Source organism: Cyanidioschyzon merolae, chromosome 8, assembly GCF_000091205.1.
Source record: "Cyanidioschyzon merolae strain 10D DNA, chromosome 8, complete genome".
In the NCBI taxonomy this organism is placed as follows: domain Eukaryota; phylum Rhodophyta; class Bangiophyceae; order Cyanidiales; family Cyanidiaceae; genus Cyanidioschyzon; species Cyanidioschyzon merolae.
In genome coordinates, this window is record NC_010134.1 from 418,240 (window position 1) to 444,270 (window position 26,031).

The window sequence follows — 26,031 nt, forward strand, 5'->3', positions numbered from 1 at the left end:
CGCGTCCATATCCGTCATCGACTTGGGGCGATTGCGCGTTGCAAACGGTCCCCAGGGGCTTGGGCTCGTCTTAGATGCGGTGCTCGATGCAGGCAAATGCACTCGTCGATGCTGATGATGTCGTTGTCGGTGAGGGCGCGCATGTTCGCAAGACAACATAACAGCGGATCCACAATCAGGTCATGATGTGCGTGCAGCTGGCCGTGATCGGGATATCGGCGACTGCTCATTTGCTTACAGAGACCAGCTCTTCTTGCGCTTGGCGCTCTTCGTCTCAGAGCGGCGTCCGTGAACCCATGATCCTATCGTTCGACTCTTGGTGATCGATAGGCTCCCTCATGCGGAGATACCAGATCGTGTTGGTCGCAAGCAGCGAACGAAGTATTTATTCCACAAGCTCAAAAGCGACCCTGGCTAATGTCGACTGGTGAGATGTCATTTGACGTTTTCTGTGCAAATGGGCCGCAGCCAGCTGTTTCCAGAAGCGACTCAGGGAAGAGCAAGTTATCCCAGCGTTGACGCATTGGTTCATACATGACCCGACAGATTGGTGTGAACGCTGCCTCTGGGCATTCCAGCGAATGCGACGATAAGTTCGATACTGACCCAGATCCACGCCTGGCAGGCATTTGGTGCGACTGGGGCCCTGCTACCACAGACGGTGAACACTGAGTCGGATGAACATGTGATACGAGTGTCTCCGGACACGGCGTGCATGGTACCGCTCTGCAGCAAGGGAGTTTCTCGCGCAGCTGCTTACAGCAGCTGCGCAACGCCTCTGCACCCACAGATAGTTGCTGCTGTGCAAGCAACGCAACATACCGCCTGCGCTCATCGTAGCCGCGTTCCCCCAGGGCTTCGATCAAACATGCACTGGCGATAACGTCCGAGGAAAATTGCAAAATCGATAGATCTTGAAGGCAGTGATCAGCGTAACTCTCCGCGAGAGCCAGGAGTTGATCGGGTGCGGGCCATGTGCCGCTGCGCACAGGTGTGAAACATGCATGCGGCGACTCCTGCTCGGGTATCTCCATATTTTCGGTCCGAGGACTGAGCGACGCCTCTATCAGTTGTGCTGGGAGACGTGTGCTCGTAGGCTGAGCGGGGTTCTCGATTGCGGGATCTGTTGTCGATGACCGAATCGCACCGGTAAGACATCGGGCTCTAACTGGTGTAGTCGCCTCCTCTACGCGCGAGTAATATCGGTTTTGTTCATTCCAAAGTTGGTCATTGGTGTCCTGGTACAAACGATAGAGCAGATAGAGACAGCTGTAAATAGTTGGGCATTGGAGTTCCCAATGGAGCCAGTCCAAAACTTGCGGTTCAATGCTGCGAATGCGTCGCCAGATTGCCTGTGAGTCGCTTTCAGTTGAAACGGCGCCAGCTTGCTCCGCGTCCGATGCCTCGGGCTTGCGGCCTGGAAGCGCCTGCAGCTGGCACGGCAACTTGCTCGTGATAGGACTTCTCCAGCTTCCCTGACGCAGAGGCGTTATCGTGGAGAAACTCCGCCAAGCAGCCGGCTCGAAGCACAAAAGCTTCGCCTGGAAAGACTTCAGCTGCTCGATTCTGCTGGTGCGTTGGTGTGCAGGCGCAGCGACCCCCGGGCAGTTGCCAGGCAATGAACTCGAGCGGTCGCTGGTCGAAGGCACACCACTCAGGTCTCCTGTGTCCTGCTCCAGGTGCAAGCTCTGGCTGAGCGACTTCAGCTGCCAGCCTGTGCGCTCTGGGTGCGGTGACGTCGTCGATGTTTTGCGCAGGAGCCACTCGAGGACGCGAACGACTGAAGCGCTCTCGTCTTTGATAGGGTATCGTTCCTGAACTTTTCCGGCGATTAAAAGGCAGCTGGCTGCGTGCTCGAGCCATGCAGACAGGGTCACGTTTCCTCTGATGCAATCGAAGAAATGAACAGCGAGGCCTGCCGTCTCCCGCCGAAACTGCATCTCTGCGGCAGCAGCGAAAAGCCACCAAATAATGACGGATCGCGCTCCGCGCTCTTCTGCGGAAGACGCAAGTTGGTTACGCATGCTACGCTTCTCGCAGGCAGAGCGGCTTATGCGTGTTTCAGAAGGCACTGATCTGCATGCCATATGTGCATTCTCATGCGAATGGTGCCGTGCCTCCAAAAACATGTGCTGAGCTCGTTGTAGGAGCGAGCTTCCCGACACATCCGCTGGGCCTATGCAGAACCAGTCGGATTCCAGTGCGCGTTTGACTGCACGAGCAGGGTTCGCACCTCCGTGCACAGATGCCGCGCGAGAACCACATCCACTGGATCGTACACGTGAACGAGTTTTCGCTGGTGCAGGATTCGTTCCGGTTTCTTGCAGTTCTGTCCCACAAGCAAGTCTTCCAGCCTGATAACGGTCTTCATGAGGGCCTTGACCAGGCATCAACGAGTCTCGCACGCGTCGCTCAGGTACCGGCCAGCAAGGATAGTCGATTCGGAACCCGGCTAAGGATGTCGCTGGGGTAGCGAGATGGCTCTGGACGGATACGATGCGTCCGCTCGGCTGTTGCCGTCCAGCGCTGGTAGTGCGCCCTCTGCGGCTCGTAAGCTTCAGCGGCGCCATTACAGGGGCGAGATCCGTCCGACGGCAGATACCCCTGCGCGGTCGCCCCGCTGGCGGTCTTCGTGCCGGCGATGTTCCCATCTCAGAGCCGCCCTTTGCGTCCGTTCAGAGAGCGAACACCCCAACTGGCGGCCGAATCGAACGCCACAGTCCAGCAGAGGCACGCTCTCTTTCCGCCCCAGTGCCGCGAAACGCCCTCTGCTCGCTGACGTGTCACGCGAAAAGAAACTACGCGGCGAACGATCCCTCGACGTATCACAGGAACAGTTATTTAATAGCGTTATCGCTCAAGTCCGGACACTTTTACGCTGCGCTCTCTGGAGCGTACGGACAACCACCGAAGAACTAAGCCCGCAGACAAACCACTAGCCAATTTCGACACAACAACGGAAGATGTCGTCTATTATTCAAAAGAGTGCCTACCCGGGAGTCGTCGGATACACTGAACAAGGACAAGTCCGAAAGCATCCATTGACGCTCGCGTCGACACTTGCGTGCACAGTCAAAAGTTCAGCGTTACACGCATAACACGCATAACACGCATAACACGCACAACACGCGTACCTGATGCAGACTGTGCGTGTCCTAGCGTCGTGCGTGTTCGCGCCGCTCAGCGCTGACGCCTTGCCCGCTGATCGCGGAAAGGCAGCGGCATCTGCGGGGCGCCTCCGCAAGATCGCGACGCGCCACCGACGCGATCCTTGCAAGGCGAGTTTCGCTTGGCACCGCCGGTGTACCAACCTTCCCGTAGGGAATTCCCCTAGGGCATTCCCTTCCGAGCGATTCACGCGCCTCTCCAACTGCCGACGATAGGGGTTTCCAGCCAACGCTTGTCATACCTTGCGTTTTTGTTCAAGTCTGGGGCTCATGAACGCCACTTATGCATTCGTGAGCACTATAGGTGTAGGATGTGGAAGTTATTGGAGCGGAACGTGTCTGTGCCGTTCAAGTTCACGGGAGAGGCCGAATGCGCCAAAGTTGAGCTCGAGATGGCCGCAACGAGGTGCCCTGCTGTGCTCTGGTGTTGAGCAAGTCCAGCCAGTGCCGGGCTTTCGCGACAGCACTGCAAGCAACGCGAATACCTTTCCCAAATCTGGGTCTGAGTACACTGCCGCACAGATTGATGTTTTAGAAAACCTTGAACCAGTGCGCCGAAGGCCTGGCATGTACATTGGCTCGACCGGGGCACGCGGTCTGCACCAGCTCGCCTACGAGGTCATTGACAACTCCGTGGACGAGGCCCTTGCTGGCTACTGCGACAAGGTTCTTATTACGCTTCATGAAGACGGCTCTTTATCGGTGCTCGACAACGGAAGAGGAATTCCTACCGACAAGCACCCCAAAACCGGTAAGTCTGCACTGGAGACGGTGTTGACGGTGCTTCACGCTGGCGGGAAGTTCGGGTCGGGCGGTTATAAAGTCTCCGGAGGACTTCATGGAGTCGGCGTTTCAGTGGTGAATGCCCTCAGTGCGTGGCTCGAGGCAGCCGTCTACCGCGATGGCGTGTGCTATACGATGCGCTTCGCGCGTGGCGAGGTTGTGGAAGCGCTCCGGGTGGTGGCAGCGGCGCCGAACCCGTATCCCGGCTTCATGGAGCGCTCTGGAACCTACATACGCTTCGCACCGGATCCAAGCATATTCACAACGACTACTGAATTCTCTTATGATGTGCTAGCCACGCGTCTGAATGAGCTCGCGTATTTGAACGCAGGACTTTCCATTTGGTTTGTAGATCGCCGAGTCGGTGCTGTACCGAGCCAGAACCTTTTAAGCATAGCCCAGAATGGCTCTGAGACGCTAGCTATGCGTCCAGTATCTACGAAAACAACTATCAAACCAGCGGACGCCGCAGTCACAAAGTACGACGACGATACCGATCCGGAGGTTGGTTCACGCGATACGCTCGTGGACGAGAATCGAGCGGCCTCAGCACGACGTGCATCCGCGGATTTGAGCGCGCCAGTTTCTTTGATAACTGAAACGGATATTCCTAGTGTTTACGGAGGCGCGCGATTCTACCACAGCGGCGGCATTGCCGAATACGTACGCGACCTTACCGAAGGCAAAGAGCGCATCCACCCAGAGGCGATTTATCTCAGGAGAGAGCTTCAGAACGTCGAGGTGCAAATAGCGTTGCAGTGGTGTCGAGATCAGTATAATGATATCTTGCTGAGTTTTGCGAATAACATTCGTACCATCGATGGTGGAACCCATGTTGACGGCTTCAAGTTCACGCTCACTCGCGTGCTGAACGCGCTGGCGCGGCAACGCGGCATGCTTCGCGAGAACAACAGCAACCTCAGCGGCGACTACTTTCGCGAGGGTCTGACTGCCATCATATCGGTGAAGGTACCGGATCCCGAGTTCGAAGGCCAGACCAAGAGTCGTTTAGGTAACCCTGAGGTACGTTCGATCGTTGACGCCGTCGTTGCTGAAGAGCTCTCGTTGTACTTTGATCAACGCCCGCGTGTATTTGCCGATATTTTTGAGAAAGCATGGCAAGCCTATCAAGCAGCTGAGGCGGCGCGACGAGCACGGGATCTTGTTCGGCGAAAATCCGTACTAGAATCCTCGACATTGCCTGGAAAACTCGCGGACTGCGCATCCAGAGATCCGCGTGAAAGCGAGATCTTCATCGTGGAGGGCGATTCGGCCGGTGGCAGTGCCAAACAGGGACGGGATCGTCGCTTCCAGGCAATCCTGCCGCTTCGTGGAAAGATCTTGAACATCGAGAAATGCGATGATAGCAAAGTCTATAAGAATACCGAAATCCAGGCCTTGATCACCGCCATAGGTTTAGGAGTGAAGGGCGAGGAGTTCGATGCAAACCAGCTACGTTACCATCGCATCATCATCATGACGGATGCGGATGTTGATGGCGCGCATATTCGCACACTGCTGCTAACCTTCTTCTTTCGCTATCAACGAAGTGTCATTGAAAACGGTTATCTGTACATAGCTCGACCACCTTTGTTCAAGCTCGAGATCGGTGGTGGCAAGCAGCGTCAAACTCGATACCTCTACTCGGATGCAGCGTGTGAGCAGGCTCTCGCGCGGCTCCTGCGAAACAAACCGGATGCCCGGTACACACTGCAGCGCTTCAAGGGTCTCGGCGAGATGATGCCTCAGCAGCTCTGGGAGACGACCATGGACCCAGCGCGTCGGACGCTGGATCGCGTCTCGGTGCAAGATGCCGGAGCCGCAGACCGCATCTTCAATACGCTCATGGGCGATCGGGTGTTCCCCCGACGACAATTTATTGAGCAGCACGCCGAGTCACTGAAACTCGACGATCTTGATATTTGAGCTTGCCCATACTCCAGCACGACATGTAAACGCTATGTTTCGTCTCGAGCAGCCTCGTTTACCAGCAGAGGAATCGCTGGGAACACCAAATGCCGCGCCCGCGGTTTGCTTCCTCGTGTCCGATGCGCTATGCACGGGATGGCCTCTTGCAACCGCAGCCCGTTCGCCCGCACGCACTTGCCTCGCATCATCCCGTGCTAGTCTAAGTTCCCTCTTCGATCGGTGCCGGTATCGTTTCGAATAAACGTCCCGGCGGGCGCGCAATCAGCCGACCATCTTTTGCGTAGAGGAAAACAGCACTCAAATCATCACGCAGTCGAACGCGAACATGCACGGATTGAGGATCGTTCACGTCGCCGGAGCCGCCACCAGTCCACGCCTGCAGGACACCCAGGGCGCGTGACATCGCATGCGTGCTCCCGATGACGTGTCCGAATGCGTGCGCACTCGGTGCCCGCGATGCGTGCACATCGTGTGTCTGCACTGCTTCGGCTGCGTGGCGATCGAGCGACGGCGATGCCAAATCGATTTGGCGTTCTTCGCCCTGGAGATAGAGTATGACCTGCACATCGTGGGGCGCATGCACCCCCGGTCCTGGCGCTGGTGGCCGACCCACATCGAGGCACGCTTGAATCCAGCCGATCGCTTGCACCGAGCCAGGGCGAAAGCAGGCCGCTGCCTCAACCATGCTCGGCAACGGTGTCGATGCCTCGGCGTCATGATGACGCAGCGCCCAGGCGATCCAAACCACTGTATCCGCGTTGGCGGTGCGCGTGCCCCAGAGTTGGCCACAAGTCATACCCGCGAGCAAAAGACCGCGGACGAGGCCTCTCGGTAGATGGAGCTCGAATCGCTTGGCGAGATGCGGCATCGCCGAGATCGTCGCCTGTTCCGGGCGCTCGCCTCCGTACAGACTGCCACTGGTGTGTCCAGGCTCGACAACGTGCAGGTTTTCGAGAACGTCTGGGAGTCGTCGGTACAAGGACAGTAGCCGTTGCTGTTCTGCATTCGTTACCGTGACCGACGACGTGCGGTACTCCTGCCGCTCAAATGGCGTGGTGGTCTCCACCGAAATCACATTGCCATACCGGTCGAATGCGGCAACCGTCTTCGGTCGTGTGTGCTCCAGCACCTGCTCCGTTCCGTCGTCATCCCTGCCACCTGGCTGATCACCAGCGACATGGGCAGGGCGTAGACGCACGGGCACCAGCGACTGGAGCTCTAGTTCCAGACGGCGCCAGTCAGTCTCGGGAAGCGCGGGCCACAGCCAAGGTGTCGCGGAGCCCGCGCTCTCCTCGTCCGCCGACCGCTGAGGCCACACCAGCTGCAGGACACGCTCTGGCGCCCGGTCCAAGGCGTGGAGCAGGAGCAGGAAGCGCGCCGACGCGATCCACACGGGCACATGCTCAAGCCAATCCGCGTAGCCACTCCAGATCGAAAGCTCGCTGGAGCGCGCAGTCTGAGTACGGTCGCGGATCTCCGGCAGCGCCATTAGCGCCTGCAGCGGCATGGCCGCCGCACCGGCACGCACAGGAATTTTGGCATACTCGGTGCCTGCCAAGAGCGTCTTCAACGGGTCCATGGATGCGGTTTGTGCGAGCACGATGCCCCGCGGTAGCTCTTCAGTTGGCTGTGAACGGAGCATGGTTAAAACGTGCTCAGCGCATTTCCACTTGGCGAGTTGCGCTCGCCGGGTTTGGCCAGCCCACGTAGTCCGATGGACAATCTTCACAAACAGTCGCCCTGTCGACGTCTCCCATATCCAGATAACACCGTTCGCATGTGGCCTGTACGCAGTGCGATCATCCACGATCCAGAGGCGTTGCCGCCACAAGTCGCCGCCGCACCCCACGAGCAGAGGTATCGTATCGGAAGCCGATGTCGTAGTCGTCGCCGCCTGCAGCGTCTCGCTTTCCACCGTCTCCATGACGTAGAGCTGAAGCGCTTTGCGAATGCGTTCACGAAGGAGCGCGAGTGCCTGGTTATGCATAAGCATCCGGCGCGATTCCTCGGTCACGATCGACACGACGCCCATGGCGCAGGCGTGCCCAAAAGCAGACCACTCGCCGTAGGCTAGATCAAAGACCACGACCAGTCCATGGTGAGACGGGTACAGACTCGACGCTCCCGGTGCTGTATACGCCCGAAATTTTTGCGCTGCGTATTGCGCGGCATCATGGTCGTCGTAGTCGCCCCAACGGAGCTGGACATCAATCCAATAGATTTTGGCTGCCGCGTCGCTACCTGGCGGCCGCAGCGACGATCGCCCTTGACCGCCCGCATTGGATTCGAAGGCGACGGCCTCGTCCACGGGCAAGGCGTCACCGGACACGAGAATCGGTTGCTCGAAATCGATTCTAATATCCGCGCTGCTCCAGTGCATGCGATAAGACTTGCGCGGATGGATTCGTTCCTTCTGCACCGTGACCGCAACACGCGCCTCGCGCGAGCGCGCCCCCAGCTCTGTATCCAATGCTTTGCACAAATCAAGTACCAGACTTTCATGAATACGCTGCCAGAGATGGCCTCGGAACACCTGCAAAAGGCTGATTTTGAGCGTCGAAAGCTTGCCGTACATGAAGATCCCCGTCAGATCGAGCTGGGCGCGGAAGCCCATGTACACCCGGCTGCGATTGATGGTCGGCGACCACCAGAGCGTGAATCGGCGATTGGGTATCTGGACAAGTCCAGATCGCTGCGCCCGCGTCAACGGCCTGCCCGCGAGTTTGTGCTCAAAGCCGTGGTCGCCCCAGACGATGCCTCGCCAATCTCGATACCCAGTTGCCGCAAAGAGCGTATGCGACAGGATTGCCGGCACGCCACCCAAAGCATGCGTAACCTGACTCCGGTAGTCGTCCAGCTCCCAAAGGCGTCCGTCGTGCATGAAATCTAGCCACCAGAGGGCGTTCTTCCGCCCGGTAACGTGCACGCGCAAGAGACTTCGCACACGATAGCCGTGATCGAGCGTCCACAACGCTCCTTGCGGGTGATAGCGTGCAGCCAAACGTGGCAGACCGCGATGCAGCCATGCTGGTGGCAGCAGTCGCCGATCGAGGTGTGCCCCAAATGCCTGCGCTCGTTCTTGAAGCTCGCGCTCCAGCAACTCCGCGTCAGCGATCTCATCGAGCCAGCTTGGTATGAAGGACCACAGCGACGGCACCGGGTCGTGGCCTATGTTCATCATTTCGAGGCCGCCGAGGCTGCGCGGAGCGTAGAACACCACCGGTGGGAAGCGCACCGGCATCTTCGAGTTCAGACCCAGCTTGATCCTGTTCTGTACGCGCTCTTGGGCATGCTGGACAAATTGCCGTACGGTTGGATCATTCGCTGCGACTTGGCGATACATGCCGGCAAAGTGGAGTGCTAACGCATTCCACCGGGCTGCCACGCGCGTAAATGGGGCATGTATGGTCGCCATCAACAGGCGCTGAACATCCAGCGCCCATCGCTGCAGCGCGTGCGGCGAGACGCGAACATACGCCACGGTGCGCCCGCTGGGCAATGACCAACGCATCCCTGCAGTTGCTGCTGCTTCTGATGCGGGTCGAGCGCTGCCCATGCCAGCAGGCAGGATTCTGTCAAAACCGCTTGCGAGCATTCGCACCTCGAATCCAAACATTTCGAAGAAAAGACTGGGATTCTCGGGCCCTGACACGACGCTTACCGCAGTCTGGGATTCGGGCATCTCGACGAGTGGTCGGAGCGCACTCACGCCCGGGCCAATGCGATCGCGAATCGCATCAAAGAGGGCTCGACCCAGCAGACAGTCGAAGGGGCGCAGGCGCATGCGCACTGCACTCGGCCAGCACCGTCGACTGGGGTACAGCGCCGCGTCGAGAAGTGTCTCCCGCTCCGGATGGCGTTCGTAACGCTGCTCGAGACGCGTAACAGCCACACGCGCAGTCTCTTCGGGAACCCGAATCAGCGCATACAGTCGATCGAGAATTCGTTCGTAGGCAAGCAGCCGCATCGACGGGCAACTACGGGCGTCGTTGCGTCGCACGTCATGGTCGCCAGCGAGTTCGGCAGGCGGCCAGCTCGGCAGGCTCAGCAGGTCCGCGTCCATATCTGGTGCGCGAAACGCTAGATCTACCGCCGCCAGACCATAGAGCTGTTGCAGGAAACCTGAAAACTCCCAACCAGGCAGGATGCCAACCGACTGCGTATAACGCATGTCTTTGAACGTAATCGTTGCATTACAGCGGGCAATTAGATAATCAACGATTTCGGGTGCGAGCAACTGTCGCAGCAATCGATCCAGAACCAGCAAATCCGCGCGCTGAAATAGCCCTGGCAATGGCGTTTGTATGAGGACCAGGAAGCTCTTGTTTGGTGCTGTTCCGAGTGTCCACAGATGAGGTATAGCATCCAAGCGTTCGACGAAACGGAGGACGTGAACGGGCGGCAACTCATCGTCGCATGGCTGGACATGGGCCGGAAAAAGGCGCGTCTCCGTGGCCTTGTACCAGAGCCATTGATCGAGGAAAGCGTCCACCAGTCGCTCAAAGGAATCGATCCGATACACAGGCGTCAGGTCCGCGTCATCGTAGAAGCGGAGTTCCACCTGGTGACGCATTTGCACCGCCTGCAGTCGCTGCCGGATTCTATACAGCATCGCTGCAGGCGCTGCCTCTGCCTCTGTGACAAGTTCGCCGAGCCCCGGGGGACAGTGCTCGCCCTCCGTTTCCGGGCGGAGACGCTCGATCGCGAGTTGCAGTAATGCGGGAGCTAGCCCGGAATCCGCGTTATCTGCGGCGAACCAAGGCAATTGCCAAGGGCATGAGTCGGCAACACCTGCTTTCTCCAGGTACGTTGCGAATCTGTACAATATCGATGCTGCTTCGGTCGGCAACAGAAAGGGACCGTGCTCCAAATACTGCCGCTGATGCGCCTGCTCATGGTGAACGGCAAGACGAGCAAGTCGCCCGTACATCTGGCGAACAAGTGCCTTATCCATGGAACGACCGCTTCGAAACGCAATCGCGAAGCGTCGAGCACCCTCTATCCACCATTGCGCCCGCTGCTGCACGTAATCCCGTACGAGTCTGTCGATTTCAGGGGGCATGTCTCGTACGTGCCACGGGATATTGGCCTTCCAGCAGCGCCACGCCTGGTGCATATGCTGGAGAACACGCCTCGTATATAGTGGTTGACGCGCTGCTGGCAACAGTTGCCGAAGACGCGCTATAGTCTCCTGACGTAGCGCCACATCAAACTGCGACTCGAGTCGTTGCTTTGTGACGGTGCGTTGCGCCATGCGCAGCGGCTCGCGTCCTTCAAAATGGCGATTCAGCAGGTTACCCAACCACTGTTCGAGCAAGGGCATCAGGCCTCGAAGTAGGTGCACCCATTGCCGCCAGAGGGGTTGCCAGCAGGCCTTGCCGGGACCCGACCATCCGAAACGCTGATACATAAGATGCTTGAGGTCCTTGGTCGCATGGATTTGGCGCATAACCCGGTACTTGTAACGATAGAGACCTGTCAGTTCACCGATATGTGATTCGATGTACGTGATGCTGTCGGCGAGTTGAATGGCATCCGCGCCGAGACCCGCCCGATACCGCAGATGCACATCCACAATCAGCTTCACCATACGCATCCATTCGCGCATCAAATGAAACGCATTCCCGAAGCGAGACTGCTTTCGTTCTTTGGTCGTCAGCGTACGCAACGGCACGATCTGAAAATTGTAGTCCATGCTCAGAAAGAAGAATCGTTTTCGTCTCAAAAGTAGCAAAAACATCGATCGTGCAGCGTCGCACAGCCAGATGCCGACCTCCAACCAATCCATACTGGTGCGATAAAAAAATCCCGATTGCCGCAACGTCCTCAGCAGATCCGGCCGTCGGTGCTGCTTCTCAGCTTCATCGCCAGCGTCTCCAGAGGCCGACTGGATCGCCAAAGTCGATTGCTTGCGCCCGCGACCACGTTCTTTTCGCAGGTAGCGAAGACGCTGTGCTTCTGCTTGTCGACAGCGTCGTTTCAACAAGCTGTGGACTGCGGCAGTACTTTTCGGGCGCATGTAATGGACGCGCTCCAGTTGCCAGTACAACTCGCGTTCCATGTCGATATCCTGCATCCGCTTCCGTTTTCGAACACATCTGCCCTTATATGGACGCGGTGCATAGAGCAAATCGAGCCAGGCTCCGACGCGTTCGCCGCACGCGTCCAGATCGAAATCGCCCAGCGCCGGATGAGCGCGGTAGCGCGTACGCTGAGCGCTGGCGCCTTCGCTGGTGTCTGGGATGATGCGCTCGCCAGCGCCTTGTGCACTGCTGTGCAGGAGCGGTGCTAGCGTAGGCTGCCAGCTCCACGCACTCGGCCAGAGCGGGTGCGGTGGTGGTGTTGGCGGCCACATGAGCGGCCGCGGCGCATGGTGGTGCCACAGCGGTTGCTCTGGGTTCGGGGTGCGTTCATCGAATGCGTCGTACAGGTACGGATAAGCCTGGTGCAGTTCTGGAGCGCGACGTTGACCAGGCAGGATGGAATGCATACCGAGCTCCGTGAAATCGTCCCAGTCCTCCTGGAGCAGATGCGCGCCCTCGCTGTGCAAAGAGCCGGCGTGTAGGCTCTTACGTCGAAGGTTTGCACGCTCATGCTCGAGTCGATGCACTCGTCGCAATGTCAAGCGATTTCGCAGATAGAACTGACTTGGATCCAGATCGTTCGGGTGTGGCGCCCACGGCAAACTCATCCGGTAGAGCGCAGCACGCGCCTCCGGTGTGTGCAAATTCGCGGCGAGCTGTTGGATTCGCTCGTATTCAGCTGCCGCGTCTGCATCGTTAGCAAATGGTGTCGGCAGCGTTCGATGGTAGACAAACTCGCGGAAGCTCGGTGACGGCTCATCGTCGTCGAACGCCGGCACTTGCAAACGTACGAAGGAACGCGTCAGATCTCGCTGCCGCTTTCCGCTGCTTGTCGAGGCGACGTGTGCCTCATGACGACGACGGTCGAGGTAGGCGCACCAACGCGCCCATTGGGCCCGATGAACGACCTCGGGGACTCGACGTGAACCCTCGATAAAAGCCAACGCACCAGTGTGATGGAAAATCACGGGTACAAACCGCGTTGGCTCCCAAGGGGCCGGCATGTGTTCCAGCCATTTGTACACCGCGTGCGGAAGGTAGCGGAGCGCGTTCAGTGTCAGTGCATCTGTGTTCCGGGAGATATGTCGGTCTCGGTTACCACGGTGGGCACTGTTTTCCAGGTCATTTTCGCTTCGCTCCAACTCGATCCGTGCAAGACTCGCTAGTTTGCGGAAAATATCGGGGGAGGTATACGGTTTGAAAAATGGCTGATCCGCTCCGAAAGCACGGCGTGGCCGCTTTCGCTTCAGGTCCAGCGTCTGATCTGCCTCTTCGTCGCGTCCGAAAAACGCACGTTTGGGCATGAGATACAACGACTCGTACGAGGAAGGATGTGCTCGTGGATTACTTGCGACGAAACACGGAGTTCAGCGTGCTCGCTCTCAGCCTGAACTAGCACTCTCCGCGTGTTTCCGCGGCGCTAAAACAATGCTCCAGACTAACGACTGATCATAATCATTATCAACCAGACGGCAATCCTTCGAACCGAACAGCGACAAAGTCGTTGACGCTCCAACAGGTCCTGGGAACGGCAGCAACTGCCGAGTGCTTTGCGCGACTTTGGAAGGCGCGACGCGTTCACAGAAACCGGCGCTGTAGCGTGCACCCCTCGCTCCAAGAAGAAAGTGTCAACTGCGACGCCTGGTTTGTGCGCAACCTTTTCGAGGTTCTGCACCACGAAAGAGTGCGTCTTATGCTGTTCAGAGGAAACTAGTTGCAGCAGCAGCCGCGGCAGTCGTCGGACGACAGGGTTTACAAAAAAGACGGAACTGCGACTTGTGTGCGACGCCCGCTGCCGCTCCGGTGGTGCTCAGAAAGTCGATGCGCGAGGTTGGTTCACGACGCTGCGGGGTCTGCAGGTGCTAGGCGATCTCGTATGCCGAAGAGCACCACGTCGGATAGTAGTGCTGTCTCCAGCTGGCTCTCGCGTGGTTACCGACACACCAAGCCACTTTTTTAACGGATATGGTGTAGGCACCAGGTGACAGCGTAAACACTCGTTCGTTTGAACAGGAACACCAGCAGCACAGCTGCGCTGTGCTGTCAGGGAACCCAAGTTCCGCTCCCGTGGTGGTGCTTATCTTCATAGGTTTCCGACACCCGTGTCAGTTAGAAATGGACCGCTGGACTACTCGCTGTGTGCCTGGTTTTCGATCTTGCGAATCTTTACTAGATATACAAGCACGACATTCACAGTGCGGCAATAATGGTATAGGAATTCATAGCTAGTTCTTCAGGATTCTTGGTCATGGTTTCCGAATGGGTTCTTCGACGTTTTGTTGCAGGAATTGCTCACGTTACCGAAAACACGATGATTCGCGACGCCATCCAACAAGGTCTCTGACCATGATCGATATCATGATCCAATGTAAAGGTACAAGTCACAATTCTTCTCTTTTTCTCATGTGCAGTATGCTCGAATCACGCATGCCTCAACTCGTCGATGTTTGCGATACAAGGCAACTCGTAGGCACAGCAATTTGCACCGCTCGACTGACGCACGGGAAAAGCAATCGACTTCGCCCGGTGACGATTTATTCACAAGCTCAGGCCGAAAGTTCACTGTAATCGCCACGTTCGATGATCGATTCGGTTCGGAATACGAATCCTCCAGTCTTTATGGCCATCGAGCGAGCCGCATTCGAGAGCAGCAGCGTGATGCCTCTCACGGAATGTGCTCCCAGAGGCTTCCGTGTCTTCTGTTTGCATAGAAAGTGAGGCCCTGTGCTCGGACTTGCGTCATCGCAGCGAACACGTCCGGTAGAGTGCGTAGCGCCGCTTTGCATGCAGGAAGCATAGACGGATTCAAAATTATCGACTTGTTCTCCAGCCTTGACTTTCCTTTCGGTCCGTGCCACATTATCAACAACATCGCATTCCATAAATCCATGATCAAATGGAATTACTGGTGCTTGCTTGTGTAGAAGATCCCGAACTAGCCGAGAGGTTATGCCCCAGCGAAGATCGCCATCGTCAGGGACGGCACCAAGCGCGAAAACGGAAAAGGGCATCATGTGAAGCCTGATCTACCTCTTGAAGGGCATGGACAGAGCGGTGAAGCAAACGATCATGCGCTGCTAGGTAGCATTCGAAAGAGAAGATGTGGTCGAAGTCTTGGAACACTTGACCGCAGTCACATGTAACCGTTGCAAAGGGCGCAACGAAGCTTTTTACAAACAAGATCGACATAGCCCAGGATGCGCGTAGATTGCAACTGGCGCATGTACAAGACCTGCGTTGGCAACAGCCGGGACTTACGAACTCTGGACTTGCACACTGCGAGCAGCATTCTGCGACTGCTGACGACGGAGCATGAGCGAGGTGAAAACCCAGCGTATTGAAAGCTGAGCATAAGAGAGAGGAGGCGGAAAGCGTCGCGGAAGCAAGGCCTGCAAAGCTTGTGTTGATGAAACTTGGAAAATGCCCAAGCATGCGCCTGCACGCCAGTCTCAGCAGAGTGCACCATTAGCATTTCATTCTGAATCCAGCGTACGGCATCCCGCAGCGCGTTAGCGCTCGTTGCACATGGCGATGAATGACGGCCATCGCTGTTCATTGTCAAAAGACTAGATCCGCGCGCTGCGTCGCAACCAGTCGGTCCCTGGGCCGCACCTATGGTGCGACGATGCATACCCTGAGCTTTCAGTGCACACAGATAGGCTCTAGATCCCCGCACGGTATCGGTGATGGATAAGCAGCGACGCAAAACGCTCGGAATACGAAGGATGAAGCTTTGCCTGCCTCGCATTCCAAATACTTCCCATCATGTGGACGCAGTTGAGCGTTTTTTGGACAGCGACCAACGTCACCAGGAACCCGGTATGCTGTAGAACTGAGTGTGAGCAGGGTGCATTACGTGTCAGCTACCTGCGATGTTCAGACCGCGTGAGAGCCGTCCAGAGCAGCGCACCTGCGTATCGTACGATACTCGTTGCCGATCCCAAATGCTATGCAAATGCTGTAGATATGAAGCATGCGGTTCACTTCCATAGCGACATGTCGTATGGAAAAAGATGACGTCTGCACGCTGGTTTTTCCTCATATACTGCAGTGCCCTCAAATCGTTCACCTTGCACAAAGGCGTACCGATCTGAACGCCCCAGGCGAGCAGATCGAGCTCGACGCTGCCCAGCAGCTAATGATTCCCGTTTCAGACATGGTTCGCATTCCGCTGAAGCGGGTGTGTGGATGCTGTGCGATCCCTCGTGTTGGGTGACGCGCTGCAACACGCCCGGTATTCGAAAACAAAGCGTACTCTTCGTACAGCCTTGGTTGGCTCGGGCTGAGCGGCGGTACGCGTCGCTGCAGACGGCGTGCGTCGCTGGACTCCCGGTTGCGACTGTGGCACTGCGGAGGCGGCTTTCACTGTGCGCTGGCCAGCGAACTAGCGTATTTTGGTGCAACGCACAGCGCATCAACATGTCCCGTAAGCTCAAGTCCGTAGCGACTGCCTCCACCGTCGAACCGGAACGAGTTCGCGTGGCCAACACGAAGCCGGTCTACCCAGACAGGCGCTACGTGCTCTATTGGGTACAGGCGTCGCCGCGGATTCTCGAAAATCACGCTCTGGAATATGCTATTGAACGAGCGAACGCTTTGAACAAACCATTGGTCGCGTGCTTTGGTGTGACGGATAAGTATCCCGAGGCGAATCTTCGCCACTACCGTTTCCTACTCGAAGGACTCTCTGAACTCTGGGAGGATCTGCGCAAGAAGCGAGGCGTGGCGTTTCATGTCTTGTACGGCCCACCGGATGAGGTGGCTGCACAATGTGCTCGCGGAGCTGCCTGTGAGGTCGTCACGGACCTCGGTTACATGCGCATCCAGAGGCAGTGGCGAGAGCGGCTCGCCCAGGCCCTGGACTGCCGCTTGACGCTCGTGGAATCCGAAGCCGTGGTACCAGTAGAGCTTGCCTCAGAGAAACACGAGTTTGCAGCTCGCACGCTACGTCCACGAATCTGGGCTTACATTCAAAGGTTTTGCGTGCCGCAAGCGCCGCAAACATTGCACCACTCGCAGCTGGAAATACCAGTTGATCACGGACCGTATTCGGAGCTGTTCGAAGAGTGCCCTATTGACGACAGCGAAGCGCCAGAACGCATTGATGCGGCACTAGAGCGTCTCGAGTCGCTAGATCGATCGGTGCCGGCAGTCTCACGTTACTTTCGGGGCGGTACCAGTGAGGCTCTGCGGCGTTTGGAGATTTTCTGCAGTACAAAGTTGTCCTTTTATGGCGAAGGGCGCAACCAGCCCCAGAGTGACCATACGAGCTGCCTGTCTGCGTACTTGCATTTCGGTCAGATATCTCCTATCACCATAGCATTGGCGGTTTGGTCACGAAAAGAGACTCCCCGAGAGTCCCGTGATGCCTTCATTGAAGAGTTGATTGTGCGGCGCGAGTTATCGTTCAATCACTGTTGGTATCGTCCGGATGACTACGATAAACTGGATAGTCTGCCCGAGTGGGTCCATCGAACGTACGCGGAACACCGCGATGATCCACGCGAGCACTTGTACGATCTCGCGAGTCTCGAGCAAGCGCAAACGCATGATCCGTACTGGAACGCTGCACAAAAGGAAATGGTTCTCACGGGCCGCATGCACGGCATGATGCGCATGTACTGGGCTAAGAAAGTGATCGAATGGACGCCATCCTGGGAATGTGCCTTTGACTGGCTGATTTATCTCAACAACAAGTACGAGCTGGATGGTCGTGATGCGAACTCATTTGTTGGGGTGCTGTGGTCCTTCGGTTTACATGATCGAGCGCATGCCGAGCGAGCGATTTTTGGCAAGCTTCGCTGGATGTCGCGAGATGGCCTCGAACGCAAGTTTCCCATGCATGCGTACCTTGAGCGGATACGGGCCCTCGACAATGGCGCTTCGTGGGAGGATGCGGTATCTAGTGCAGCCTCGGCGACGAAAGATGATGGAAAGAAGCGCATCAAGCGGCCCCGTCGGTAGGGTGCTCGAAGCGCTCGCTGACTCGCGTCGCGCTGCGGGTGATGATGCCTGCCCCCAGCGTTTGCTTCGAAGCCCTACGTAATGGAAGTGTATCACAGCAAAAGTCGTCAAGCGGAATGGGAAACGCACCAAGCGCCGTGAGATATGAAAACGTCTTCATCGTGCGGCATCAGGGAATCGAGCTTGACTCGCTCGGAAGCAGGGATCCTGATGGTTACCAGGCTACTGCACACACGACTTGCGCTGAGGGCACCTAATCGGAATCTCGTTCTGCAGCACTAGATGCCAGATGAGGCACCTGCGTGTTTCTCAGGACGTCAAGCGTGTAGCTGTGCACTCCACTTGAGCGTCACAGCCTCGGGAACGGTTACCGTACCCATGCGGAAAATGTTTCGGGGGTCGGTTCATCGACGCTGCTGACGCGGGCACGCGCCGACGACAAAGTCGTTCTTCGGCACCTCCTGCATCGCAGGATCCGCTGCCTTGTTTTCTCCATGCCTCACCGAGGGTGGCGACGAAGACTGAACGCGACGATCTACCTTCAAGCGCCGATAGTGTACACATATGGCTACTCCATCGGTTTCGATCATACCAGTATACCTTTTGCTTGCTCGTTTTGACACGTTGGAAATCGAAGATATATTCTTCAAGTGCGTCTCACGGCTTTCGGCGGCGAATTCTATCTTCCATACATCGAACTCCGATCTGATCTCCTTCATGATGCGGTAGAGGATTCTGGAGTCGATAGCCACAAATTGTGACTTGATGCTGCACAACGGAACGACACGGAAGTACTTACCCATTAGGGCAGCCTGCCGTTTCTCTGAATCTTCATTTTTCCCCCTTCACCTGCCTCCATCTCCGCCTCGCGTTCGAGTTCTCGGTTCAGGAACACGATATAGCGCAGGATGAGGGGATAAAATCTATTTTCATCTGTTTTCATATATGCTACCTGTTCTGCTGGGTTGACCAGCCCCAAAACTGCACGGTGCTCTTGAATAGGCCCACGGGTTCCAGGAGCGCCATTCTTTCTCCTGTGTGATGTGCTCTCGTCGACGAATTCGATTTCCTTTTCATTCTTACTATCGTTAGTGATGCCATCGATGATGGTCCATCTTGCCCTGCGAGAGCGGCCTGGGTACAGCGCAATGATGGAGCGTACAATGAAGCGTTTGAGGTTCACGATCATGTAGTTCCTCCGGTTCTTGAAGTACTTGATCGCCGCGTAGGTGTAAATATCCGCGTTACCCCTTATGTTGCGTACCGTCGCAGCGGTATTCGGGCTGGATTTCGTGGGGGCCATATACTTGCTCATTTGTCCTCGATGTATCCCCCGTGCTAAGCACCAGATAGCTGATGAATGTCTTGTCGAAAAATTCTTACGGAACCTCGACTGTTCTGATGTCTATCACGTCGCGATGGATCTCCTTCACCAAACGCACTAGTCATGAAGAAACCTTCTTAATAATCGATGAGTACGACTCGACAAGGTTTCTGATGCCCTGTTGGAACTTTTGCTTGCACGGATCCTTGATACGTCCGAGAGGAGTGGCTTTCACCACCATCTCGTCGTCCTGTTGTCGTTCGTGCAGCTCGTGACGTCTGACCTCCTCCTTTTGCTTCGTCGTCTTTTCCTGTTCCTAACTGCTCCGCTGTGTTTTTCGTTTTTTTCCGGCAACCGGCGATACCTGCCCTCCAGCATCCTGCATTTCGTTCTCCATGACATCCCCTTTTTATTTTTGTTTTGGAAAACAACTCACTTTGAAAGCTCCTGCTATAAAACGCGAGAAACCACTTGAAAACACTAATTTGAGGGCTAAAACCCCATCGAAATGAAAGACTGTAACTTTTTATGACTTCAAGGCACATACAACTTGTGCATCAGAACAACAAGTCATTGAATGGTTAAGATCGCGTTTCCCTTCAACGGCGGCATACGCGTCGTGTCTCATGCCTGCCAGGTCTCCCAGGTGCGCGTATCGATAAAAGACACGTGTCCGACGCCGCATTCGCACATGCGTGCTCTCACCGGCGCTCTGCGGCACATGCGGCAGCTGGTAATTTAAGAAAAACGAAAAAGCGGACATTCCCGCGCGGATGATCTGAGCTTACAGACTTTCAATTCTATTGCGTTTCGCCCCCGCTGCAGTGTATATGAGGACGTCGAAATAACTGTGCAACTTACCGTATATATCGTAGGTAAATTGTCTGCAGGATATATTCATTACTGAACAGCTCATGGAGGACTGCGTTCATCCTTCAGGTCAGTCGCACAATAATACGCAGATGGTTGATGAACACTGAAAGTAACAAGTAGGTAAGCACCGCACCAAAAACTGGTATTCTCAAAGACTGCTAGCGATCAGTGGTAGAGAGCGACTCTTCGCTCACCGTACGGAAAGTTGGAGCGACGATAGAAGCCACTGCGACCGTCTCTGTTTCTCAACAGCTTGTTCACATTGCCCTGAAAACGCTGGGATACATTCGCAAAAGAAGACTCCATTCATTCACGGCCACCTTCCACCGGAATTGTAACGACAGCGCTCCGGGTACCCAGCGATCGGTATGAAGCACAGGGTCGCCGGGTTTGCTTTTCCATTCGTTGAGACTTTCTTCGGACGCAACGGTCGGAGTATGTATGGGTATTCGCGAAGCAGGGCCCCCGTTGTAAATACGATCGAAATCGAAGAGAACGAGGATATCTTCATCAGTCTTAGCTGCAGTGGATTCATTTGACGGCCTCAGTTTCGCACCTACGGAAGGCGCATACAACAGAACCCTCTTCGTCGGATCATCGAAGACTTTTCTCAGACGTCTGGTGACGTCCTTCGATTCCACAATGTTGCATTTCACCATTCCCCTTGCATTCGAGTTTTTACTGAATCTTTCGGGATAGAGCTGCTTTCCATTCCTCCGTGCGCTCCTTGATTCAACGCCATCGAGGGAGCATTTTGTATCGTGAAACGTAATGATCGCTTTCCTTGCCGAATCGCTGAAGCGTCCGGCGTACGGTGCCACACCAGGGGCGCATTTCGTCTTTTTTCCACACGTCCTTCTCTGTCCATGCAGGTTCTCACCTTAGTGCATCAAGAAGTGTGTTCGTTTTGAAGAAATACAATATCCAAGAGATTAGCTGGGGTGTACACTCCAGAAGGTCGAGATAGAGAGTGGCCAGCGAAGCGCTTCGGCGATAGAAAAGCACGAAGAGGTGGCAGAGCAGCAAACGGCACAGAGAGAACCTGTTCGAGGAATCTTTGCATTAGTGCGTCCAACCAGAGGCAATCAACGTACGGAGTTCGTGGACCAAGACTTCAACGCCGTCATCCATATCAAACGATGCGTGGTGCGGATGACGAGATTCGCGGACCTGATACGATCCAACTTTATGGGCCAGCCGCTCAGGCTCAACGTGTACAAAGAGAAATTGGAATCGATAGCAGGGGTCCGGTCTTTAACGACTGGGAGGCGTCTGCACGTCGGTATTCATTTACCCTCCATAACTGTGAAACATTTAGTGTTTCACTGACTCTACAGAAGACGGCAATGGACTTGGGCCTGTGTCCCCTTAAGGATCGATTGCATTGAAGCATGGGTCTCCGCTTTGCACCAAGGCGACATAGACTGATAGAAATATCTGGATGAGTTCCCAATCTTTGGTTTTTTCGGGTACTTATCGCATCATGGACAACATCGCGCACCGCAAATCCTCGATTCACTGGAACAGTGAGCGCTTGCGTGTGCAGCTGACAACGCACTCGCATACGGGATTGTACAGAAGAAGCGCGCCATAGCACGGTGCGACACCGGCGAAGTAGATTGCATCTATCCCTCTGGACCCTTCAACGGCATATACCAAGCTATAAACCAAGCGTTTTCGTGCTACAGGGCGACACTGGAATTACGCAATGTGGTAGACGCATAGGAACATCTCATGAGAGTCAGGTGTCACGGTTGCGAAGCGCTCAGCGAGGCTGTGTACCTAGAACTTGAAACAGGCCTGCGAAGCGTAGGTCGCAACTCTCGCATCTGCACGGAATGCACCAACGACTGGCAGAAGCGGTGAAATCGGGACCCGGACACTGCTATCCACAGCCTTTCGACAACGAGCAACGGAACTGGAGGGAAGGAATACCCCAATACATATAAAAACGTAGATGAAACAGTGGAAAAAGAGACCAGTTGAAGAAAAAGCTCCCAATGACTGGTATTGATGATCGTAGGAAAACCCGTAAACACTGGAGTGTATGCCGCAGTCAGCAAAACGGACCCTTTCCAGGGTCGTCTGACATGACAGCATCTGGAGAATCCACGAATGCGCAGCTGCAGCAGAGGCAACGGCAGCGGCAGCAGCGGATGGGCGTGCTCTTCACCAAAATCACGCAGCGGCGCGCTTTTCCGGCAGCGCGCTCGAAGCCGCGATGGTGAGAACAAGATTCACACAGGAACTGCCGCGGAACACAGGAACCAGACGAGTATTTGTTGCGTGACTTGTTCGACAGAAGCCCATGTTCGTTGGTGCACCTTTCTACGGTGTTGGCAGCTTTGGTCCATTCGACGAAGGACGTTTGCAGAGCCCACAGCGAGGCTTCCGAACGCGCACCCGTCGTGCGGGGCACTGCAGCGTACGCACGCTTGCGCTTCAGGCGAGCGGACCGCACAGAGCGCGCAGCTCGCGCAAGAAGACGAAACGGAGAGCAAGTCAAACCGAAGGATCCACCGAAGAGTTTGAAATAACGGATATACCTCTGAGCAACTTCAGCTTTATTCAAGCGGACGGCAGTGTGGACTGGGAGCGGTTTGAAACCTTCTCCAGCCGCAGCTGGGAGGAGACCCAAACGGTAGTTCGGGAGGTACCAGAAGACCTTCCATTAAACGCTGATCCTGACGTGATTCAGGCTAGTGACGAGCAAACGACGGAGCTAGGCGCTGGACCTGGTCCAGCGGCACTGACGCTGTCACGGGACGAGCTCCAGTCTCCGGGGAAGTATGAGCGGATTACGAGCCTAGGTGCGCTTGGCGTTATCGCACGTGACGGCCTGGTCGAACCGCTGGATACGGCCGCTCGAGCGTTGCGCGAGCAGGAACTCGTCTATGTGACGTTCAGTGTCTCGCTTGAGCGAGACGGGGATGCATTTGTGCGAGGTCGTGTCCGCACTCGCTTTCGGAATGAGAGCTGTGATCGATGTGCAACTCGCTTGGAGATGGAGGTCCGCAGTTCGTTTGACGTTTGGATGGCGTCTCGTGAGGACGCCGTTCCCAACGCCGAAGCCGGCGATCCGCGCATCGAGGAAGCCATCGAGCCTTTCCATGCTGGTATTGAGGCGGTCGACTTTACCAAGCATGTCCGGGAAGCCATATGGTTGGGCATTCCCTCTCGGGTGCTTTGCGCAGACCAGCAGTTATGTCGGACGCGGATGCAGCAGATAGGTTGGCAGTTTTCCGGCAACAGTGGGGACGCCACCATCCAAAACTTTGGGCCTGACGACCTGGTGACTCGAAACCAGCAGCGGTCGCCATCGGTAATCCCTCAGAAAGATGCCCGGAAAAGTTCAAAGAAAAAAGAGATCCAACCAGGACAGCGACAACCGCAGACTACAACTCAGGCGATGGCTGTCGACACACGAACACTGCGGAGCCTGGCAGCGCGCAACCCAGAAGCTGCCAAAAAGCTCTCCGAAATACGAGAGCGCCTGCTCTCCGGTGAAAATGAACAGCAGACGCCGCCCAGATCGCCGTCGTCGGAGGGCCCTCATGAGTCACACCCTAGAATATGAGTGCATTTCGCTGCCGACACCGACCCGTCACCACCCTTCCATGGACCGTTTCGATTGCGAGTAGTGGAGAGCACCTGTTTCATCAATACAGCAGCGGTTACCTTGTCGAGATGTACCAGACCTGCAATAGATCAGTTTGCGAGCAGGCAACTCGGATCATTTATCAATCTACCTCTGTGAACGGAACTCTGAGGTGAATATTTGAGAGCACCTGCTCGGTTATTCGTTGCGAACACACGGGCTCAGTTTCGCGACGCTACCAGGCGCGTCGGCACGAACGCACCAGCAGCCACTGGTGCTGCGAGTCGCTGGAACGGGTGCAATTGCCGTTATTCAATAACCATAAACGAATGCCAAGCGTTTCAGGATCCACGCAAGGAGCTTTCCCTAGAGCAACGCATGTTGTACATGAAAACCGGAAATATAAGCGCTCCCTTTGGACCATGGTCTTCATTTTACTCGTGCTAGACTAGATCGGGACATGTCCGATACCTCGGGCCTATGATCTCGTATTGGGGTCTCTTGTTATTGTCATCAAAACTGGCCTTTTGGGGCTTTTTCTGTGACTGCTTCCGTTTTCACGATCTCTTAGCTCCGGATTTCTAAACGCAGGTCACTCCTGTCGCATTAGGTCCGCAATCTCTAACCAACGGGTGTTGAAGGCAGTTGTCAAGTCCCGATTACGCCACTTCAGGCTACCATCAACGCTTTTTTAACGCACGTGGAGGGTATAGTTGGGATCTCTGAACCGCTTGCCATTTCCTTTTTCTCTGGATACAGCGTCAAAGCGCCTTTCGCAGCGGTGACACGTGACCGTGTTCAGATGTTCCCGCATATCCATTGTAGCTCCGGCTTCGGTCGCCGTCCTGTGGCGCGTCAACGCTTGCTTCATCGTTCTGCGAATGCGCTTGACGAGTACGGAACGCAACCCTGGATGACCTGTTTCGTTTCCGCGCCCGATACCGTGCCCGAGAATCATCGGGGTCTGCTGGGCGAGCCTATCGCCGCGTACGCTACCCGCTGCACACGCTAGTGTATGCAGTTCGATTCGATTCAGGATTTGTGGGACGTGATGTTGTTCACAATGAAATCTGTACTAGGAAGAGAACTCCGGCTGGAGCATTCGTCTGGAAATTTCGATACGTCTACGCAATCTATTCGCGCACAACGGCAACGAACTCTCCACTGAAAACAAACCCTACAATGACGAAAACCGTGGCCCCAAATCCTTCTCCTCGGCAACAACAGAAGAGGTGGGAGCCTCTGGGGACGTGTCCCCGGACAGGTGTCACGTTACTGCTGTCGAATGCAGTTTCGTCGATGGCCACAAATCAGAAGAGGATTTGTCTTCTGAACGAGGTCGATAATTATTTGATTCGAGAATTTTTGTGAACTTTCGGCATGAGCTCGTAAAAAAGACGTCAAGCATTTCTACTCGTCAATGCAGTGGCTTGAATTGCCGCACCCACCAGTTGCCTTGGAAGAGAAACATTGAAATCCTGAAAAATGCATGATTTGAGCACACTACGCCAAAGACAAGGAGAAGAGCCGAGGATTCCGCATGTGAATAGGATGACGATGTCTGCTGTTTTATGAACAGCTATTCGAGGGCGTCACGAATCATCCTCTTTCTGCTGAAGCAACGATATCCAGCGGCAAAGCGTCTTAGGGGCCAACCCGAACGCACAACCGAGAATCCTAAAATACTCATGAATCCGTAGGCCCTTGTTCCTGCTATTCGAACATCGAGGCTGTGCATGAAAAAAAAAACTACGCAAAAGAATCGAAAGACATGAAAACAGCGATCCGTTCAGAGTCCCATTTTAACCTGAACCCAGTTTTGTGCACCCAATATTCAAGAGGATCACGATCTCTTCCGACGATTGATGAGCTGCCTCTCCGGGACAGCATGCTTGCATACGAAAGCACGGAAATGTACACATATTCATATTTTCATGCGCGTGCATACACACGATGAATCCACCGCCCTCTCCGCAAACCTAGTACAGACAGCACGACATTTGACCTGGTGCATTTTGCCTTCGACGAAGAGACCGCTGGAGCTTACCGGGGCATTCTAGACTCCCGTAGCGCACGGCGTCTGATGCACCCGAGTTCTCAACAACGGGTCGGTGCGATCAAGACCTTGTTCCTTTTGGCACGTTCCAGATACCGCATGCTCTGAAAACACGGTATGATGCGCCTGTAAAAACGAGGGAGCCAGTTGGCTGCACGACGCTGCCGATGCATATAACAGCGCTCCGCAAAAATTATCTTTCGGGACAGTAGATCTTTGGCTGGCGACGGAGCCAACGCTATACGCAGATAAGC

General features: G+C 55.6%; 5 protein-coding genes and 1 non-coding gene across 6 annotated transcripts, besides 2 other annotated features; 4 read left to right on the plus strand and 2 right to left on the minus strand.

Moving 5' to 3' along the window:
* Positions 1–398: 398 nt before the first annotated feature.
* CYME_CMH165C (hypothetical protein) lies at positions 399–2,651 on the minus strand (the record flags this gene model as incomplete). The annotated part of the gene is made up of 1 exon (XM_005536061.1): positions 399–2,651. The coding sequence occupies one exon, from the start codon at positions 2,649–2,651 to the stop codon at positions 399–401; it is 2,253 nt and encodes a 750-aa protein (XP_005536118.1).
* A 786-nt stretch (positions 2,652–3,437) lies between these two features.
* On the plus strand, positions 3,438–5,876 carry CYME_CMH166C (DNA gyrase subunit B; the record flags this gene model as incomplete). The annotated part of the gene is made up of 1 exon (XM_005536062.1): positions 3,438–5,876. The coding sequence occupies one exon, from the start codon at positions 3,438–3,440 to the stop codon at positions 5,874–5,876; it is 2,439 nt and encodes an 812-aa protein (XP_005536119.1).
* Positions 5,877–6,078: 202 nt separating this feature from the next.
* Positions 6,079–13,266, minus strand: CYME_CMH168C (pre-mRNA splicing factor PRP8; the record flags this gene model as incomplete). Its single annotated transcript, XM_005536063.1, has 1 exon — positions 6,079–13,266. The coding sequence occupies one exon, from the start codon at positions 13,264–13,266 to the stop codon at positions 6,079–6,081; it is 7,188 nt and encodes a 2,395-aa protein (XP_005536120.1).
* Positions 6,631–8,423, plus strand: CYME_CMH167T. Its single transcript, XR_002461307.1, has one exon. It is a non-coding gene; the product is annotated as a hypothetical transcript (transcript).
* A 300-nt stretch (positions 13,267–13,566) lies between the features above and the next one.
* Positions 13,567–15,190: a sequence feature (possible transcribed region).
* A 960-nt stretch (positions 15,191–16,150) lies between these two features.
* Positions 16,151–17,926, plus strand: CYME_CMH170C (probable class II DNA photolyase; the record flags this gene model as incomplete). The annotated part of the gene is made up of 1 exon (XM_005536064.1): positions 16,151–17,926. The coding sequence occupies one exon, from the start codon at positions 16,151–16,153 to the stop codon at positions 17,924–17,926; it is 1,776 nt and encodes a 591-aa protein (XP_005536121.1).
* A 428-nt stretch (positions 17,927–18,354) lies between these two features.
* Positions 18,355–19,909: a sequence feature (repetitive element).
* Positions 19,910–22,431: 2,522 nt separating this feature from the next.
* CYME_CMH172C (hypothetical protein) lies at positions 22,432–23,700 on the plus strand (the record flags this gene model as incomplete). Its single annotated transcript, XM_005536065.1, has 1 exon — positions 22,432–23,700. One exon carries the CDS (start codon positions 22,432–22,434, stop codon positions 23,698–23,700), a length of 1,269 nt encoding a protein of 422 aa, XP_005536122.1.
* Between the last annotated feature and the right edge of the window lie 2,331 nt (positions 23,701–26,031).